The 21,074-nt window shown below is 46.1% G+C and overlaps 2 protein-coding genes across 3 annotated transcripts in view; both read left to right on the forward strand.

The window, feature by feature from the left end:
- Positions 1-4,060, forward strand: part of LOC114631211 (pregnancy-specific glycoprotein 22-like) — an 11,615-nt gene extending 7,555 nt beyond the window's left edge. Inside the window, exon 5 of the mRNA XM_028779511.1 lies at positions 3,777-4,060. Within this exon, the coding sequence (XP_028635344.1) occupies positions 3,777-4,060 (284 nt within the window). The remainder of the gene's footprint in view (positions 1-3,776) is intronic.
- Positions 4,061-16,753: 12,693 nt separating this feature from the next.
- Positions 16,754-21,074, forward strand: part of LOC114631210 (carcinoembryonic antigen-related cell adhesion molecule 3-like) — a 9,960-nt gene continuing 5,639 nt past the window's right edge. The window contains exons 1-3 of one of the 2 annotated variants that reach the window (XM_028779509.1): positions 16,754-16,829; positions 18,082-18,441; positions 20,513-20,872. In XM_028779509.1, coding sequence (XP_028635342.1) covers positions 16,766-16,829; positions 18,082-18,441; positions 20,513-20,872 — 784 coding nt within the window. In that variant the 5' untranslated portion in view covers positions 16,754-16,765. The remainder of the gene's footprint in view (positions 16,830-18,081; positions 18,442-20,512; positions 20,873-21,074) is intronic. The other variant, XM_028779510.1, reaches the window with a different exon arrangement.

Consider the following 21,074-nt stretch of genomic DNA (forward strand, 5'->3'; position numbering starts at 1 on the left):
TTTTTTAATTTTTTTTATTGGATGTTTTATTTACATTTCCTATGTTGTCCCCTTACCCCATCCCCCACCCACCCAGGAACCCCCAATCCCCTCACCCCTCCTCCTTCTTCTCTATGGATGTAACCTCTATCTACCCCCCCACTCCCACCTCCCCACCCTCAAAATTCCCACCCCCTGGGGCATCCAGCCTTCATGCGGTCAAGGTTCTCGTCTTCCACCTATGCCCTGCAGGGCCCTCCACTCTTACATATTCAACTGAAGCCCTGGATCCCTCCCTAAGTGCTCCCAGGCTGGTGGTTTATACCCTGGGAGCTGTGGTTGGTTGGTATGGTTGCCTTCCTCATGGTGCCGCAAATCCTTTCAGCTCTCCTTCAGTCTTCACTCTAACTCCTCTATTGAGAACCTCATGATCAGTTCAATGGCTAGTTGTGAGCATCTGCCTCTGAGTATGAGACTGACTCTTTCCTAGACATCAGTCAGCAGGTCCCTTCCTAGTCCTCACAGGCATCTATCTGTGTCACCTTCCTTCAGGGAGTCGATGCCACCTCAGAGCAGCTTAGGATTCTGTCATAAAGGACACATTGGGAGAACACAGTAGAGGGCAGCCCTAGTGTGAGCTGTTGCTGCCCCAGGACACAGAGATGATTTTCAGCTTTGTTGCTCACTGTGTGGTCGTGAGAACTGAAACACGTGCATATGGTGAAGCCACCTGGGACACCTGCAGGACCAAGTGTGGAAGAGACAGAGCAGGACCCTGAACACCATCCTGACAGCAGTCAGCATTATCCTGGGAAGGGCTCCTCTCTGGACAGAGCCTTAGCTCTGAGGGAGGAAGACTGTAGAGCTTAGCGGCAGTGCTGTAGCCAATGCTGTTCTCCACTCTGGGAGGGTAAATTAGTCAAAGTCATGGTGGCCCACTGTGTACTTCTCTGCAGTACTTGCAGCCTCTGGTAGTGTCTCCTGCTCACTGGTGAGGAGAACAGTGTCTGACTGTGTGAGAGGAGGAGAGCTACGGTGGAAGGAAAGGAAAGGATCCCTCAAGTTGATCTCTGACCTCCATGTAGGTGCTGAGTCCTGCCTTCACCCATACACATGATGGTTTACAGTTGCTCCTGCACCGACACCCACACTCATGCCTACCCATACCTTTACACCAACTCCCCACACATGCACAAGGTAACATGAGCTGGAGGTTTAACTGCTGTCAGTAGCTTTATTTTTATTTTTTTATTTTTTCAAATTGTAAATTATTCTCATTCACACAGGGGTTATAAACACAGAAAGGCAGGATGTGGGGAAGGGAATGACACTGGAGTGTGGGTGTTTGGGGGAATACAGATATCTTTCAGAACAGGGTATTGGTTGGGTAAGGGTTCAGGGGACAGGTCACTATGGCTCTGCCTATGATTTGCTTGTCCTTATCTAAGTTGGTATTATCTGCCAAGGCTACCTATTTACAAGGTCTATGACTACTCAGGCTGGTAAATTGTCACAAAAACTGCCTGTTTACAATAGCTTATAGCCATCTGTTTCAGTGTTTATCCACAGAGACCCAAGACTAGGTGTTAGTATACATGTATGACAGGCCTATTGCTGATTTTAGGCCTATGGCTGATTTTAGGCCTTCAGTATATAAGCAGGGATGCCCCTGACATCTCCTCCCTTCTCTAAGTATAGACGGGCTGTGGCAAATCTAATCTTGCGAAAGTGTGGATAGAGGCCTGACCTCCAGTAATTGAAGGGGACCTTGTAGTGGCTCCGGTCCCCCTGTCGTTGTCCAGTGAGGCATGAGGGCCATATCTGTCCCGATGTCTTTTTCCTGGAGAGGGGATACTTTTGACATCAACCCCTATGCAGTTAGGCTTGTCCCTCAGGGAACCCAGAGAGATATTTTTAACTTTTATTGGTATTCCCTTGCAGTGCTTAGCCTCGCAGCTTAAGCAAGAATTCAGATCGCCTGTCAGTAGCTTTAAATATGAGAATTCCATTAGCATCTGGCCTTGTAATGCCCTGAGATGTTCATTCTTTCATTCACACTCATTCTTATGACTCCAGAGATGTGCAGTGCTCAGGGCTGCCCTGAGCAGCTGAAGAGTTGCAGCTCTCCCAGGGGGAGCCAGAGCAAGGATGCTTGGCCTCTTCCTTGGCCTCAGCTGCCCTGCAGTCTGTGGCAGGCAGTGTGCCACAGTGGGTGGCTAAGAACCAAGGCTGGGGCCACTGAGCAGGAAGTGGCTTTGGTAAGCTGGAGTATCTTCCAGCAAGGAAAGCTTCAAGAGAGAATACTCTTCCCTAAGGGTGTCATAGCCGGAAAAAATGGACTCTCAGTTGGTCTTTGGTGAAATATCTTGTGCACTTTATTCCTTGTGGATAGGATCTTAAAAAAATTAGATGCTTTCTATTGGTCTGGTCTGAGATGTTAGGGATGCCTCATTTGCATGTGTAAGGGTTTTGGGTATGATTGTCACAGTCCTCTCCATGGGGTGTCATGGTCACATGTTCCAGGTCAGAAACATTGTCAGGAGTAGATTTAAATGCTTACCTTTCTCTATTCTGAGAATTCTGGGGTTCCTGAATCCACTTGACCTTACAAGGTTTTCTGTTTTACATTGTCCCACATATCTGAGCCTGTCTATGTACTAGAATTTCCAGAAAGATTAAACTAGTCTTTTTCTAAAAGGTCATTATCTTTAGTGGACTGGAAGTCAGACCAGGCAGCCCATCTCAAAGTGAAATCAGGGTTGACTGCATCCAGAGAGGGTCATCTGAGGCTTGTAGATGAAGAGGTCAGGGAAGGCAGGGAAGATACTCCCATCCCCCACATCTGAGAGTGAGCAGGCATGTGAGGACAGTGAGGGTGGAGACACACAAGGACAGAGTTCCACACAGAGGAAGCAACACACAATCAGGTGCACCGAGGGCATGGAGGTCATTTGCTCACTCCCTCTGGGTTGTGCAGACACTCCCATGCACCTCCTCTTCTGTGATCTCAAGACCCCATCTTTTCACCAAAGACAAAGGTCTCAATATTGATGGATTTGTCTGTTTCCCTTCTATTTTCCCATTTAGCCTGTGTTCACCCTCTCTTCATGGTCCAGTTCACTTCTGAATCAGTAAGAGGGCCATCAGGAAGCCAAGGATCCAGACTCAACTCTAGTTGTTCCCAGAGAGCTTTTCCTCAGGGCTAGCATTGGACTTCCCGTCAGAGATGATAGGGAGCAAGGCTTGGCTGACTCTCCAAGTCCCATAGAGTGTAGTATCAGCTGTGCACCGCCAGGACAGCTGAAGTCATGTAGGTTTCCTGGGCACCTCCTCCTGAGTCTCAATGGACAGGTTCCAGGACAGAATCCAACGGTTCTGATGGAGTTAGGAGACTCAGACGAAAATAATGTCCCCAAGGGACGGGACAGAGGTGACAGTTCTCTAGGCACCTCCTCATCCTCATGAGTCCAGCCTAGGCTAAGTGCAACAGATGCTGCTGGTGTGAGCAGCTCCCCATCCCCAGGTCAGAACATTGCTCATACCGAATCTTAACTCATAGGTACTGCAGTGATCATGCACAGTGTGTCCTAGTATAGGGAAACTGTGGGACGGCAAACTCAGTAGCAGAGTCAGGGTCATACAGCCCATGGGTTATAGATGCAAAGCCCAAGATATGACTGTAGTCATAGCTCCAATTTCTCCTCCCTGGAAGCTTTATTAAGTGTGAGCTATAGAGGGGTGGGTTGAGCTGTCTGAGGGACAACTGTCATTTGGTGTCCTCCTGTGTTTCTTTGCAGAGCCTGTGGAACAGCCCTTCATAAGAGTCACTGAGTCAACAGTCAGAGTGCAGCGCTCGGTGGTCTTCACTTGCTTCTCAGAGAACACTGGGATCTCCATCCGTTGGCTCTTCAATAATCAGAGTGTGCAGCTCACAGAAAGAATCACACTTTCTCCAACAAAGTGCCAACTCAGGATACATACTGTCGGGAAGGAGGATGCTGGAGAGTATCAATGTGAGGCCTTCAACCTTGTCAGCACGAAGAAGAGTCACCCAGTCAGCCTGGCCCTGATGAATGAGTGACCCCTCCTCACATGCTACAGCAGAGGGGCATTCCTTTGTCAAATGGAGAAAAGTTACATGGTAAAAATTGTCAGTAAATACTCATATACTGCCAGCATGGTGGCTCTTGCCTGTAGTCCTGTCAGAACTGTGTGTAGAAGGACAGGCCAGCATTTAAAGTGAGACTCATTGTCGAAAGGAAAATAAAGACAGCAATATGGTAAATAATATTATTAAGATTTTAGATTGTGGATCATGGCTATAGCTACTAGAGTCAGGAATCCCCAAACATCGGTATGCTTCGAGTCCCCTGTTAACGTGGTGCAGTTTGCACAGAGACAAACATGCTCTCATACGCTCCAATAGCTTCACCTAACCTCAAGGCTACCTGGACACCTGTCACCCATGGGAATTGAGGAAGTGACAGAAGGGACTGCCCATGTTTCTCAGTGCACACAACTGGCTACTAGATAGTTTTTATCCACAGTTTCTTTGAATCACAGAATTGGAATTCTTTGTGGAAAGGCCAAGTGGATTGTTTCTATCCCAAGAGTGGCAGTCACACTGTGATCTTGGACACAATTCTTTGTCATATATATATATATATATTATAGATGGTATATAAAAATGTGTATATATACGTATACATGTACACACACACACACACACACACACACACATATATATATATGTATGAATATATGGTTTCAATTTGTGACCTGAAGCTGACCCTGTTCCACAGTTCTCTGCACCCAGTCCCACCCCTAGTAGCTTGTCCCCCAGGAGTTCTGACACACCTAAGCTCACAGGTGAGACCACCGCGACTGCCCCAATACCTGGAATAAGTAGGACCCACTTGGAGCCCCCAGGGCCCAGGAACTGCAGAGCATCTGGGGACACGATCCTCCTAGTTTACATCTACTGCCAGAGCTGATCCTGTGCCGCAGCTCTCTGCACCCCAGTCTTGACCAGAGAGGGCTTGTCTCCCAGGAGTGCTGATATACCTAAGACCACAGGCTCACAGGCTCAGACTCACAGGAGGGACAAGCTCCAGTCAGAGATAGCAAGACCAACTAACACCAGAGATAACCAGATGGCGAGAGACAAGTAGAAGAACATAAGCATCAGAAAGAAGGCTACTTGACATCATCAGAACTAGACCTCCCACCACAGGATACCCTGGATACCCTAACATACCTGAAAAGCAAGATTCTGATTTAAAATCACATCTCATGATGATGATAGAGGACTTTAAGAAGGACATAAATAAATCCCTTAAAGAAATACAGGAAAACACAACCAAACAGGTGAAGGAATTGAACAAAACCATCCAGGATCTAAAAATGGAAATAGAAACAATAAAGAAATCTCAAAAGGAGACAACCCTGGAGATAGAAAATGTAGGATAGAGATCAGGAGTCATAGACACAAGCATCACCAACAGAATACAAGAGATAGAAGAGAGAATCTCAGGTGCAGAAGATGCCATAGAAAACATTGACACAACTGTCAAAGAAAATCAAAATGCAAAAAGCTCCTAACCCGAAACATCCAGGAAATCCAGGACACAGTGAGAAGACCAAACCTAAGAATAATAAATATAGAAGAGAGCTAAGATTCCCAACTCAAAGGGCAAGTTAAACATCTTCAACAAAATTATAGAAGAAAACTTCCCTAACCTAAAGAAAGAGATGCCCATAAATGTGGGTTATGACTTGCACGGGTTGCTGGGCAGGTCGGGCGTGCCCGTGCACTGTGGCCGAGGCTCAGAGCCACGGCTTGGGCTGCCCGCGCGCTGCAGCGGTGGCACTCCCCTACGCAAGCCGCCCGCGAACCGTGGGTGAAGGGAAATAACTTGCACACGTGGGGCACGGGGGGGGGGGGGGGGTGGCTGTTCGGCCCCACCCACATGCTGCGGTGGCGGCAGGGTCCTGGGAGCAGTGGCAAGGGACCCAGCACAGCCCGGCATCGGGGAGGGAGTCCACAGAACAGGGACAGAGGCAGCCTGCTGGGAACCTGCTGGGGAGGGAGCCCCACAGACTGCTGCAACAGGGAGAGTGGGAGGCTTTTCCTGAGAGCGAGTTTCTCACTTACGAAAGAAAGTCCAAAGTTCTAGGAGACACATGGAATCGAAGACATGGAAGTTTTATTGGCCATGATGATAGTTGTATCTAGATGAAGTGCTTTGCCCCCACCAAATGCCAGGAGGAGCTCCCTTATTTAAGGATCGGGAAAGAGGAGGTGCTAGGGAGGGGAAAACTTAGTTATCTATGTCCCCCGGTCTTTAGGTAATTCATTAATATGTAAATCTCGAGGCAGAGGCCTGTTAGTCACGCTCTCTACCTGTGCCTTACGTGACTCAGGTGAAATGTAGATCTCTGGGTTCTGGGGGCGTGGTAGAACACCCCAGGATGTCTTCTACAGCACAACACATAAGCATACAAGAGGCCTACGGAACCCTAAATAGATTGGACCAGAAAAGAAATTTCTCCCATCACATAATAATCAAAATGTCTAATGCACAGAACAAAGAAAGAATATTAAAAAGTGGTAAGGGGAAAAGGTTAAGTAACAAATAAAGGCAGACCTTTCCATAAATCCAGTCCTACAAAGGATAATAGATGGAAAACTCCCACACAAGGCAGGAAACTACACCCAATAAAAATCAAGAACTTAATCTTCTTTCAACAAACCCAAAAAAAGATAGCCACACAAACATAAAAATAACATCAAAATTAACAGGAAGCAACAATCAATTTTTCTTAATATCTCTTAACATCAACGAACTCAATCCCCCCCCCAAAAAAAAGACATGGACTAACAGACTGGATGCATAAACAAGACCCAGCTTTTTGCTGCATACAGGAAACACATCTCAGTGACAAAGACAGGCACTACCTCAGAGTAAAAGGCTGGAAAACAATTTTCCAAGCAAATGGTCCCAAGAAACAAGCTGGAGTAGCCATTTTAATATTGAATAAAATCAACTTTCAACCAAAAGTTATCAAAAAGATAAGGAAGGACACTTCATACTCATCAAAGGAAAAAAATCTACCAAGAAGAACTCTCAATTCTGAACATCTATGCTCCAAATGCAAGGGCACCCACATTCATAAAAGAAACTTTACTAAAGCTCAAAGCACACATTGCACCTCACACAATAATAGTGGGAGACTTCAACACGCCACTCTCAGCAATGGACAGATCGTGAAAACAGAAACTAAACAGAAACACAATGAAATTAACAGAAGTTATGGACCAAATGGATTTAAGAGCTGGAACTGTCTTGATCAGGAGAAAGTAAGTTGACCCTAAGATAATTCAACATAGTCCTTGTTGCAGCTACTGTAATATTCTACATGCTAAAGAGGTGTCCCCAAACAATTTGGGTGATGGGTTAAAATTGGAGAATAGAAATAATTTATTTTCTCTTTGAAAATGTAGAATCAAATTAGAAAGATTTCACTAGCAGGGAGTAGTGTTCTCAATGAATTTTCAGTAATTCACAGCAGTCATTTAGGGTGAAATAAGAAATCAGAGCTTTATTTTGGCTTTCCTGGGAACAGAACTAAGGACATTCTGAAATAACTGAGTTCAGAGCCCCTGCCTCTACACTGAGTCGCCATTTCCTGCTTCCTCTTTACATCAGTATTAGCTACTTCTCTGCTCAATGTCATCACGTGTCTGAAAAAAACAGCATGAACTGGGGGAAGTTTTCTTTGGCTCGTGTTTTGTGGATATCGTTCACGATGTCAAGGAATAGCATACATGACAGAGTGGCTTGCAGCTGAGGAAACAGGAGCTTTCTCAAAAATGTTCAGCTTCAATTAACTGAGTTCTTTAAAAAAGTCCCATAGTCTTTTCATAGAAACCATGTGTAAACACTTTCTTCTGGTGCTACAGCATGTTCCAAGATTGTCTTCTGCATTTCCTTCTCTTGTAATAGGATCAAGTATTTCCAAAAATCCTGTATCTTTTTGTTGGATAATATTAAAAATCTCGACCGTTGTGCTATGTATCCTGTGGCTAATGTCCTACTGTATTCTTTTTTTTTAATTTTTATTTATTTATTATATGTGAGTACACTGTAGCTGTCTTCAGACACCCCACAAGAGGGCATCGGATCCCATTACAGATGGTTGTAAGCCACCATGCGGTTGCTGGGATTTGAACTCATGACCTCTGGAAGAGCAGTCAGTGCTCTTAACCACTGAGCCATCTCTCCAGCCCGGTATTCTTTACTACTGGGAACTGTCGACTGACGGAATAGCATCTTAGAATCTATGTATATTCACATCCATAAATACTCCTGTATGTAAATATTTCCCGCACTGACCTTTTGCCACATTGATCATTATGACATCCTTCTGTTACTTATATACATTCCCTTCTACAGCAACAGTGAAAAAACTGAACCATTTTAAGAAATTATTAAACGGTTGAAGAAACAGACATTTAGTCTATATTCATTAAGGTAACTTAATGACATGTGACATTTCAGTATGCTCCTGTTGTGAATGAGTTTTATGTTTTGGGGCATGTAATGAACATCTGGTGGAAAATCACTTGAAGTCTATAAGCAGAGAAAGAAAAGGCAATAAAATGTTTAGCATGTTAGTTACTCAATGACTTTAAACAATTTTTTTCTTAATCAGTAAATCTACAAAAGCTTTTCAAATGTTAATTATTTTAAATAAGGAAAAATTGAACTCATAAATAAAAGTACTCTAGTTGTAAGAAACAAAAAAGAATTTAGTTCAGGAAACACCTAGAGTAGACAAACTAAAATATATGAATGGTTTATTTGAATTCACACTGTTTAGGGCAGGATGTATTTTTGGGGAAAGTAACTCAGCCAAAGAATCAAGTTCAGCCCAGATTGTATGGGTCTCACCATAAATGTTGCCTGAGGAAAAGTTCCTTGAGACTGAGTCTGGATGAGGGAACAATCTTAATAGAAGAGACTGCCAGGAAGTCCTGGCTCCAGATAATTGTCCTAGTGTCCTGACTCCAGGTGACCTGGGGCAGGGTTGGGATCTGACCTGTTAGATTGAACAGAATGATTCATTAGCTGTCTGAATCTCCCAGCTTATGGAACCGTCCAATGCACTGGCATGAGAGCCACAGGCTAGATCACTGGGCGTCTCCTTCTGAGTCTCACCATGGAGAGCACAGCTTCACAGGTGCTCAGGCCATCAGCCAACTGTTCTGATGGATTTCTGAGACTTCACAGGAATGTCAGTGTCCCCAAGGGAGGGACAGAAGGCCTATGTCCTTATGATGACTCCATGTCTTCAGGGATTAAGTGCTAAAGACCAGCTTTGGCACCAGAGTGTAAACTAAGACAGGCAGCCAATGAAGGGTCAGTGTTGAGAGCAGCTGATGAGGGTGGACCCAGATACCTGTAGGGGCTGCAGCTGTTAGAGAAGGGAAAGGAAGAAAACACACACACACACACACACACACACACACACACACACACACACTGAATGGATAAAACAAAAGGCAGAGTCCAATAACTTTATACACATAAATATATACATATGTGCATACACACATACACAAATATATAATATATACAGAACTATAGACAGAGTACACATTTGCACATAGAACGGTTAGAGCAGAGCTCCAGCAAGCAGAGTCCAAAGCATTTCACACATACATATACACACAATTGTCCATCACACACTTGGACAAGCTTTACATAATACATACATACAGAGTTGATGGACAGAAGAAGCAATGTTTGAGCCCCTATACTCACATAGACTTTACACATATATACACACAGACTTTACACACACACACACACACACACACACACACAGACTTTACACATATACACACACACATAGACTTTACACATATATACATTGTTGGTGGATGGAAGAAACAATGTTCCAGCCCCCTACTCATACAGACTTTTCACATAACACACACACACACACACACACACACACACACACACACACAGACTTTACACATATATACATAGTTGGTGGACAGAAGGAACAATGTTTCAGCTCCCATACTTAATTCTTTTTTCCATAGCTTATATATCCCAGAAAAAATCTTTTAAGCACTATAAAATTATAGTGTGATTACATTTCAGTTTTTTTCTAGTGAATGATTATGAAGAAGCAATATACTTTCCAATACCTTTACAAAAAATAACGTTACATAGTGAAGGTAAAGACAACAAATTATTTTCAAAATCCCATTTGTAACTAAGGAACTTGTTATAGATTAACAAAGTGTAAACAAGCAAGGTAGTTTTCTCAGCCAGTTTCTCTCATTGGCAGGCAGAAATTTGCAGTTACAAAGAAAGGAATAATTATTTTATTATTTATGTTTAAAAGTAATCTTGTAAGAAGCTTAAAATAATCACAAATCCAAACTTTTATATAAAAGTCAGTCCGAATCCTCAGAATGCATACATACTCATCAGCAATTCTTAATAAATCACAGTAGGAAACCGAGGGCAAAAATGGGTATAAGAAATCAATCATCACCAATCCAGCCTCAGTGAGAGTCATGTCAGCCAGTGCTGCCATTGTTCTTGTTCCCTGATCATAAAGAGTCCCTAGCTTGACTAATAAGAGTGTGCCTTTCTGAACTTCAGATTGTTCCCTAAGATTTTCTACACCACAGCCAGTAGTAAAAACAACTCATCTGGCTGGTTAGCTCAGTTGATTAGAGTGTGATGCTAATAACACCAAGGTTGTGGGTTCGATCTCCATATGGGCCAGCAGTAGGACTATCTTTTAGCTGGGCAGTGGTGGTGCATGCCTTTAATCCTAGCACTTGGGAGGCAGAGACAGACAGATTTCTGAGTTCGAGGCCAGCCTGGTCTACAGAGTGAGTTCCAGGACAGCCAGGGCTACACAGAGAAACCTTATCTCGAAAAACCAACCCAACCCAAACCAAAACCAAAACCAAACCAAACAAACAAAAAAACTCAACCTAGGTCCACTAACAACTTTATTTTTCCAAATGTTTTCTAGGGGTGGTGGTCATTGCTGAAAATCTACCTCTCTAAGGTCTTCTCTAGGTGATGACTGAATCATTAATCTGTTTCAGCAGCAATGCCTGAAAGAGATCAATCATTGTCATTGTGAGTGCCATCAATACTGCCCAGTGAGGGGCTGGAAGCCCCCTTAGACTTTTCATATAATTCTTAGATTAAAAGGGATGTGAGGGCAGCAAGCAAAATTCTATGACTGTGTGAGATCCTCAGGACATGTGGTCTTCAGGCCGTGTCACAGTAAGGCTCACCCATGTGGCTGTGGAAACCTGTGGGCCACATTCCATGAGTTCCAGAGCCATTTTCAAATGTTGTTCCTCCTTTATGGCCCTCTACAGTTAAGTCTAGCAAATCCTCTCCTGTAGACAGATAGTAAAAGACGCTCCTGATCTGGACACCCACCCTGCCCCGGTGTCAGGGCATTGTTCATATTTAGGGCTACCTTCTAGACACTGCAACATTTGTTCCCCAAGAGTGCTGTCACTGGGAAACAAAGACACAGGAAACACAGTGGTCACATGAGCCTCACACAGGCCGCAGGTGACAGATGTGAAGCACAAGCTATCTGTCTCAGCCATGTATCCAGTGTCTTTACCCTGGAGGCCTTCTCTGGTGTCTGTAGACCGGGGAGGAGCTGATGTTAATCTTGAGCAGCTTGAGGGGACATCTTGTCTAGGAATTAAAGACAAATGAACAGTTAGATCTGATTCTAGACCTAAGCCACCTGCCTCTGGAGAATTTCTGAGGGACTCTAGGTCTGTCAGCCCACGTACTAGACAGGAAATCATGTGTTTCTGATGTGACACAGTCACTCCTCTTGGAAGGTGAAGGATGGGGTTTTGCTTAGTCCCCCGTACTTCAGTAGGTCTTTCATGAAACACAGGACTCTCTCTGCTCAGGGAGTCACTGATTTCAAACAACTTTAGCATCTGTCTCTCATCTCATTTTACTCTTTAGAGAAATAATCCTTGCAGGGATTGGCCTTGGATCCTGCGTATTAGTAACAGGGGTCTCATGGTGAATGTTAGCATCCCAAATCCTTAGATCTGCCCAACATACCTTTACTTCTAGCCTGAGTTCTAGCCAGTTCCTGCACTCCATTTTTTTTTGCCAGTCAGATCTGCTTCTGAAAACATCCACTGGAAATGTTGGAGAGATGGCTCAGTGGTTATGAGCACTGAATGCTCTTGTAGAGTAGCCAAGTTCAATTCCTAGCACATGCACGGCAGCTCATAATCATCTGAAACTCCAGTTTCAGGGGATCCAATGCCCCCTTTTAGCTTATGTGAACACCAGGCTTGTTTGTGGTGCACATATACACACACAGCCAAAATAACCATATACATGAAATATTAAAGCAAAGCAAACAGCAACCTGTGGATCAGGATATATATCTGCATGATCCTAAGCTCTGGAGGAAAGGGCAAGAAAAAGAGTTATGGTTCTGTTTCAAGCCTGCTTGTGTGTCTTTTATACCCTCCATTCTTCTGAGGTTCATCCTTTGTCTTTTGTGGTCCTGTGCCTCATGGCAGTCACCATCAAACCCCTGGGAAGATTCCCCTGGGAAAGGTGAGCTGAATACCAGACCTTTTCATTGTCTCATGTGAGATTTCTGAACACGCATCAAGCCTCGAGGACAGGTTGTAGATGTTTCTAAGAGAAGTTCAGTGTACGGTCTTCTTATGTCTGATCTGGAGGACACGTTTAGGCAGCATTGCCATGGAGGCCGCTGGCCCAGGCTCAGCAGTGGAGGTCAGTGCACCTGGAGGGATACAGCTCCATGGTGCAAGGCAGGCGGTGGGTCACTGAGGACCAGGAGAGACACTGGGATGTGACTCCAGGTCCTAGGTCTGTACCATCAAGCTCTGCAGCCCAGCTCCCACGTGACAAAGACTGTTTCTCTCACACGACACAGGAGACCCACCATGTCTGAGCACTCAGCTCCTCCTTCATCTGCTCGAGTCCCCCTCTGTCTGGTTCTCCAAGGACATGGATTGCGATAGAGGTTACAGAGACCAGCTGTGGTTGAAAGAGGCCTTTACAAGGATCAGAGGTCCCACAGGGAGTCAATTTATTTCTGTTATCCGCATAGCACTGCTACCTAAGGAAACCATCACAAGAGACAATTCTAACCCTATAGAGGGTGAGGTTGGTAGCCTTAAAGCATGAACCTGAGACTCATAATACAACTTATTTGTGGTGGATACATGGTCACGGTCTCTCAGCAGGTGACAGGCTGAAGTTGTCCAAGGACAATGGGACTCTCATATATTCATATCACAACTGACACAGGACCCTAGGAATGTGAAACCTGGAACCCAGTGAGTATCATCTAAGGTGACCCATTTAACCTGAACATCCACTATGAGTAATTTCTGTTGCATCCTTGCTATAACTATCTAAACACAGAGGGACAGAGCCAGGACACATGGTTGCTCCTAGATTCATGAAAGACCCTGTGTGGATATCTAGGCTGGCCAGGGCATCCTGGCCTAGCTCAAGCACATGCAGTCAGGCCCAGCATTGAGCTAGAATAGGCTGGAGGGACTTCTACCTAGAGAGGCTCATGGTGATGGGGATACAGGGGACATCTTGGATTCAGGCTCAGTGAACACATGAATGTCTAGTGGGGCTGTTCCGTGTATATGCTGGTGATGGGTCAGGGCTCATGCATGCTACATGAATATTCTTGTACTAATCTGCACCCCATCTCTGGCTTCTTCACATCAGACATCAGATTGTTGCTGGGGTCAGGACCTGTTTAACTGAGGTTATAGTACAGATACTATAGCCTTGTCCAGACCAGGTTTTCCCCTTCCCTCTGCTGAGGTCATATGTAGCTTTATTCTGTTTGTTCCAATGGCTCAGATGTCCTGCTGATATCCCCGAAGACATTCATTTGCATCCAACCTCAAACCCCAACCTCTCCTGTCATGCAGCCCCTCACCCACCATTACTCTTGGACTATAAGCGGGAAGCCCCAGTCACGATCCTAAGAGCTCTTTATTCCCAGCGTCATCACTACTACTAATGGATCCTATATTTCCCTTGTCCATAACTTGACTGCTGACCTCGATAGGAACACACAGAGAAAGAAACTTTCACGTCATATTTACTGAAACGTTATCACTGAGCTCTGGGATGGAGCCTTGGCTTTATGGATAGATACAGACATTAACTCCCAGCCGGAGTCCATGGGCACGGACAATTCCTAATCCTTTCGTGAGATTCAGCTCTGTCTTTTCCATTTCTTCTTGCATCTCTGATTTCTCCTGGGTGATCCTGAAATAGTGTTGGAGAGAGAGAGGGGTTGTTGGGAGAATGAGAATCTTTCATCTCTCAGGTGAGAGGAGCTTCCTAGGGGGAGGGTTTTATTTAAGGTCAAGTAGATTTTTCTTTCTGTCACCCACTCATGCCTTCTTGTCTCTTCCATTTGCTTTCATGATCTCCATGACCCAGAAGGATCACCCAGAACTTGGAACCTTGCTCATGTTCCTTTTCCCCAAAGCTCTGAGCAGTTCCCATCTTGTCTCAGCTGGTGATTGGCTTCTGCTCTGATTCCAGTGGAGCCAGAAGCAGCAGGGGATGAAGGTGCCTTGGAAGGCCTTTCCAGTGTCAGGATGGAACTAATGTGTTGAATTTGCTGTTTCACTAACTCTTCATGTCAGACATCAGATTGTTTCTGGGGTCAGTATCTAAAGTGAAACTCAAGGTAGATGTCCCTGAGCTGTGTCATGGATCTGAGGGTCCAGCTGTGAGGAGCTGTGGACACCAGCACATGTGTTATCTTCAGGGAACAGAGAGGGACACTCACTTGGAGAATGGGGAACTTCCTGTGGAGTTTGGAGGAGGAGGACTTGACAGTTTGATACAGTGTCCTAGTTATCATTAGCTGTCACCTTGACACAGTCCAGAGTTACCTGGGGGAAAAGTCTACATTGAATAACTTCCTCATCAGCCCTGCCTGTGGACATGTCTGTGAGCGATCTTAACTGATGCAGAATGCCCAGGCCACTGTGGGCAGCACCATCCCTAGGCAGATGGTCCTTGGTTGTATAAGAGAGCCAGCTAAGCATGAACCAGAGAATGAGGCATCAAATGAGCCAGCAAGCAGCATGTTTTATGCCTTGACTTCCTTCAGGGCTACCCTATGGCCCAGATCTGGACAGGAAATGCATGCTCTGCTCTCCTGAACTGCTTCTGTTCAGGTCTTTTTTTTTTTTTTTTAATCACAGTGAGGGAAAGAGACCTAGAACATGTACAGGGAAGAGCAGTTGGCACATCTGTTTGAATCACTGTTCTGTTTCCTCTCCTCAATAGCAGACCCTTAGTACCCAGTGGGCCAAGAGAAGGAAGGAATGAGCCTCCAGACATGAGCCAGTGAGTATGGGTGCACTCCCTTTCATTACTGTCATTTCCTTTAGGTCCGAAGAAAAATGTACCAGGACTTTCCTTTGAAATTTTGTGAGCACAAGGCTCCTCCCATGGGAACCCATCCTCTGGATGCACACTTCATCCTACTTCGGTCCAGGACTTCATAGAGAGAATCTGGAACCCTGTCCAGAGCCACTCAACACTAGATGGAAACAGGAGTTCTGCAGAGCACACTAGGTAGGATGATAGGCCCTGCATCCTACCTGCACTGAAAGGATCAGGGAAGGTCGCATTTGACCTGTTAACGTTGCCCTAGACATGAGATTGCAGTTCTCCTGGTGATCTCCAGGGAGTGATATCAGGACACACACTCAACACTCAGACAATTGTTTCCCTGAGCCGTGACCTTGCCTAGGAGATTGGTTTCTATCCCTGTACCTCCTAACCTGGAGCTCCATCACTAGTCCATGCTCTGTTTCTTGTGTCTGAGGATACCCTTTTGTCTGGGGAACCTGAAAGTCCCCTCCTTCCTGGCATCTCCCATAGTGGAACAGTGTACATCTACAGGGGAATCACCCAGACAAAGAGCATAGGGGACCCAAGGAGACCAGAGGGAACCTGGGCTCACCCAATGACAGCTCAGCCAACACATAATGCTGGAAGGGTACCTTGAAATCCTCTGTAGGAAGAGGAGCTCTATGGTCCTTTCTAGGACACATAGGTCACTCCCCAACCCCCAGGACATGAATATCCTCACAAAATTGCCCCCAGGCCTCTCTCCTGGGTCAGGAACTTGACTGGTGACCATAGTGATAAAGGATTGATCTTCATCCCTAGGTATCACTCAACTGGTCCCTTTCAGCCCTCACAGACATCTCTCTCACCCTCTTGGTGGGAAATCCCACCTTCCCAGAGCACGGAGGACTCAGGGCAGCTGGTTCTCTGTGTCACAGGGACACATAGGCAGGATGGAGTCTCTCACTTTGGTGCTGACAGACCCAAAGGTCAGGACTCAGCAGACGTCAGCCTTGGGATGAGCCGTTGTTCTCTGAGGGCACGGGGATGCTTATCAGCACAGCTCCTCAAGGTGTTGCTTGGAGGAGGAACATAAAAAGAGAAAAGTTGGAGGGATGCAGGATAGCACTTACAGTGGAAGGGACGGAGCAGTACCTTGGAGACAGACTCACCATCCATAGCCTATTGGATTCTGGGAAGTGCTCCTGCCTGAGAGAAACTCAGCCAGACGGAGAAAGGACAGCAGAGGCCAGTTGCCTTGCAGGAGCTGAAGCTCTTCTCAGAGTGAGGCCATCACAGGTAGAAGAGACATGGAGGCGTCCACTGTGCTTCCCTGCAAGGGGTGTACCCCTTGGCAGAGCCTCCTGCTCACAGGTAAGAGTGCTGACTCCATGATTGTGTGTGGGATGGAGGAGGTCCAGAGTCTTCTGAAAGGGACAGACTCCTTAGGGAAGATGTATGCATTCTGTTTGCAGTCATGGTGCAGGAGGTGCAGTGAGGGACAGAGGCCGAGTGGCAGGAATCTATAAGCAGGCAGGAGCTGGTGAGGGAAGAGAAAAGCCTCGGTTGTCTCTGTTCAAAGTCAGTCACATTTACTGCCATGATCAGAAGCCCAATGCTCCCATTCATGACAGGGTGACTCCCCAAATAGAAATCAAACATGGGCGGTCCATTGGGATGGCTCAGTGTGTGGAGACAGGACAGTCTGAATTCATTCTTCTGCTCTCTTAGGTTGGATGGAAATACAGACTCCTGCAGGGTCTTCTGTGCCCTCCACACAGGTGTGTGTTATGCGCCCACAATGTGTACACTGAGACACATTTCTTCCCAAACCCACACATACAATACAGAAATATAAATCACACTTGAATATAATGACTGTCATTTGTTACAAACCTGGAAACTATGTAGATAAATTCATGGTGATCTCTCTCTCTCTCTCTCTCTCTCTCTCTCTCTCTCTCTCTCTGTCTCCTTCTTTCTTTCCTTCCTTCCTTCCTCCCTCCCACCATCCCTCTCTCCCTCTCTTCCTTCCTTCTTGTTTTCCCTACTGGTTTCTCAGATTTTTTTTTTCAGGAACTGAACCTTCCAAAAAGACTACACCAATTCCTGTCCTCAAAAAGCCTTTTTTCTTTCTTTCCTTCCTTCCTTCCTTCCTTCCTTCCTTCCTTCTTTCTTTCTTTCTTTCTTTCTTTCTTTCTTTCTTCCTTTTTTTTAAAAAAAAAGTGGATTGGAAGTCAGAGTATCTAGAGAAGAAAGTCAAAGGTATGGTTTAATGGAACCACAGAGAACAGAAAACAATTAAGAAAGTGAGGATTGTGTGGAGGAGGAGGAAGAAGAAGAGGAGAAGGAGGAGGAAGAGGAAGAGGAAGAGGAAAAGGAGGAGGAAGAAGAGGAGGAGGTCAGAAAGCTGCTTCTCCTCACACCAGACACCCTTTATATGAAGAGTGATATGGGGACACCTGAGTAGAGAATTCCACAGAGAGGGAATGACACCCTCTGAGCCTCCGAGGGCATGGAGGTCATGTTGCCCACCTCCATTAAGGGCGTGCTCCTACTCACAGGCATAAGCTGAGGGATGCTCATACCTGCTCACGATTGGTGGCTTGTCTCTCTTCCCTTCCAGCCTCCCTCTTAACCTGCTGGCTCCTGCCCACCACTGCCCAAGTCACCATCGAATCCTTACCGCCCCAAGTGGTTGAAGGAGAAAATGTTCTTCTACGTGTTGACAATCTGCCAGAGAATCTTCTAGCCTTTGTCTGGTACAGAGGGGTGACAAATATGAGTCTCGGAATTGCACTGTATTCACTGAAGTACAGTGTAATTGTGACGGGGCCCGTGCACAGTGGTAGAGAGACATTGTACAGCAACGGGTCCCTGTGGATCCACAATGTCACCCAGAAGGACACAGGATTCTACACCCTACGAACCATAAGTAAACGTGGAGAAATTGTATCAAACACAACAATACACCTTAAAGTGTACTGTAAGTAATTCTTTGAGAACTCTGGGTTCTGGGTGGGGTCCTTCCAGTAGACACATAGCAGTGTCAGGCCTGGTCTGTGTTGTGTCTCCATGCTGGCGCTTGAGCATTTGGCACAGGACTCACCTGGTGGGGAATAATGTCAATTGCAAAGAAACCTTCATTTGACTTCACCTTGGAGAAACCTGGATGCATGGTGGGCAAGTCAGTCAAGGACATCAGCCTCTGTCTAGACTATCGGGGTTCTTAGCAGGAGACTGTCCTTGAAAAGTCCTGGAGGAAGGAAGGTTATGCCTAGTTGAGGAAGCCATGTGCTCCTTATGGAAATGAATACCAGGAAGCCCTGATTCCGAGATTTCTGTTCCAGACTCATCTCCTGACGCTCCTGAGAATCATTTTTACTAGGGTTGGATTTTGCCTTTCTGTCAGCAGAGACCAGTACTTCTGAGTAGTGAAAGTCTTTACTATGTGTAACCAGACAGTGCACTGTAATGAGAGCTCTGGTTTGGGTAGGCCTCCTGGACATCCCTAGTGACTCAACAGTGAGAGCATAGAAGAACAGGTGCCCAGCTAATGGCACCTGTTCTAACTCAGCTAATGGGCTTATGAGACTTCCAGGAAGGCCAGGATCCCTAAGGAGAGGGTTTTGTCTTCTGGGGACAGTCTAGGGATTTCTCTTGTGCATGCAGTTGACCACAGGCTCTGCTGATGTGGATAGTTCTCTGTGGGGCAAGTGGATTCAAGTCACCAGACAAAAAACAAGAAGGTTAAGTGGATTCAGAAACCCTGGTACATTCTCATATCTGAGAACTGTAGGTGTTTGATTTACTCCAGACCTGGTTCCTGTCCTGGAGCACGTGACCATGACACCTCACATGAGGATCGTAGCAAGTAGTCATGTAGCACAGAGCACAGAGTTCTCTATGCTATTGAGGTATGTAGATGGGCCAGCCCCAAGGGTTTAGCCAATAAGCTTCCACCCTGAGTAAGCCATATGTATCTGTTTTCCACTACCAATAAACAGTTTGGACAAGTAAGGGCTGTCTCTCTCATCAAGAACCTCCGTGTGGGGGGAGCCATAAAAGGCCCCTCTGCCCTCCAGACAGGGACACTCACCCCTGAGCTAACCCAGAGCCCCCCCACCCCCTCAGGCTGCACTGGGCTCATCTGAGGCTCTTGGACCAGTCCCGATTTCTCGAGGTTCCCAGAGATGTCTGGGTGACCAGGAGTTTGAGAAGCCCAGCTTTGGCCCCAGCTTCTCACTCAGGCTGGAGCCCTCAGCTTAGGCTGTGTTTGTAACCTAATGCCTCCCACTTCACACACCCCAGCTGCAAGGTGGAACATAGACCCATAGTTCCTCAGAAATGAGCTGAAGTTTCTGTAAGGGACTAGGAGGGGGCAGCACCAGGAAATACAATCAATACCTAGGAAAGTATTTCCTGTACCAGAAACCCACGTTGTATCCTGGCTTTTATCTCTGTTCCCATAGACCTGGAGGTCACTGGCACAGTCTCCTCAGATGTTTTAGCTGTTTCCTGTATATACTACCCTGTCAGGGGATCATGTTCACACTCCAGACATGTATGTTCTCTGGGGATGATAGGTTGTCCTATGAAAATCATATAGACAGAGGTTCAAGGCATCTCAGAGAGGCCAGGGAGTACACGGGCAGACCCACCACATAGCTCAGCAGGCAGAGGAAGTGTGCACACCATTTGAAACCCTTCATGGAATGACAGAGCCCAGAGTAGTCCTTCCAAGACTCAGGTCACCTCCTCCCACGTGCTCAGGCTGGCAGCACTCCAACACCCATCTACACTGAGTGTGAGCAGGGATCTGAGGGCTTTGAGGCAGAGTCATGTTGGTACCCAAAGAGAGAGCACCATAGAGAGGAAATGGCAAGAGAGGGACACAGAGTGAATGGAGGTCATGTGCTGACCTCCACCAAGTAGGGCAGGGAGACCCTCACCCACACACCTCAGCTGAGCAATGGACACAGCTGCTCAGGACACAGGATGCCAACCTAGCCAATTATAAAAGTCCTAATATTGATGGATCTCTCTCTTCCTCCTAGTCTCCAGTTTGACCTGTGGACGCCCTCCCACCTCTGCTCAGCTCAGTATCGAATCAGTGCCACCCAGCGTTGCTAAAGGAGAAAGCGTTCTTCTCCTCGTTCACAACCTTCCAGAGAATCTTCGATCTATTTTCTGGTACAAAGGGGCAATTGTGTTCAAGAATCACGAGGTTGCGAGATATGTAGTAGGCAAGAATTCAAGTGTGCCGGGCCCTGCTCACAGCGGTAGAGAGACAATGTATAGCAATGGATCCCTCCTGCTTCAGAACGTCACTCGGAATGGTGCTGGATTCTACACCCTACGCACCCTGAGTACAGATCTGAAAGCTGAAGTAGCGCATGTGCAACTCCACGTGGACAGTAAGTGACTCTCGTGATCAGTCAGCGCTGGTCTAGGTTTAGACACAGCACTGTTTTGCTTGGCCTGGGTCTGCCTTCCCTCTGCACCTTGTCCCCATGTTGAATTTCATGCAGGACACACATAGAGGAGAAAAATGGCATAGATCAGACTCTTATCTTGACTCCACCCTCAGAGAGTTGTGTGTGTGTGTGTGTGTGTGTG

The sequence above is a fragment of the Grammomys surdaster genome, unplaced genomic scaffold (genome assembly GCF_004785775.1).
Source record: "Grammomys surdaster isolate TR1022 unplaced genomic scaffold, NIH_TR_1.0 354, whole genome shotgun sequence".
Classification (NCBI taxonomy): Eukaryota; Metazoa; Chordata; class Mammalia; order Rodentia; family Muridae; genus Grammomys; species Grammomys surdaster.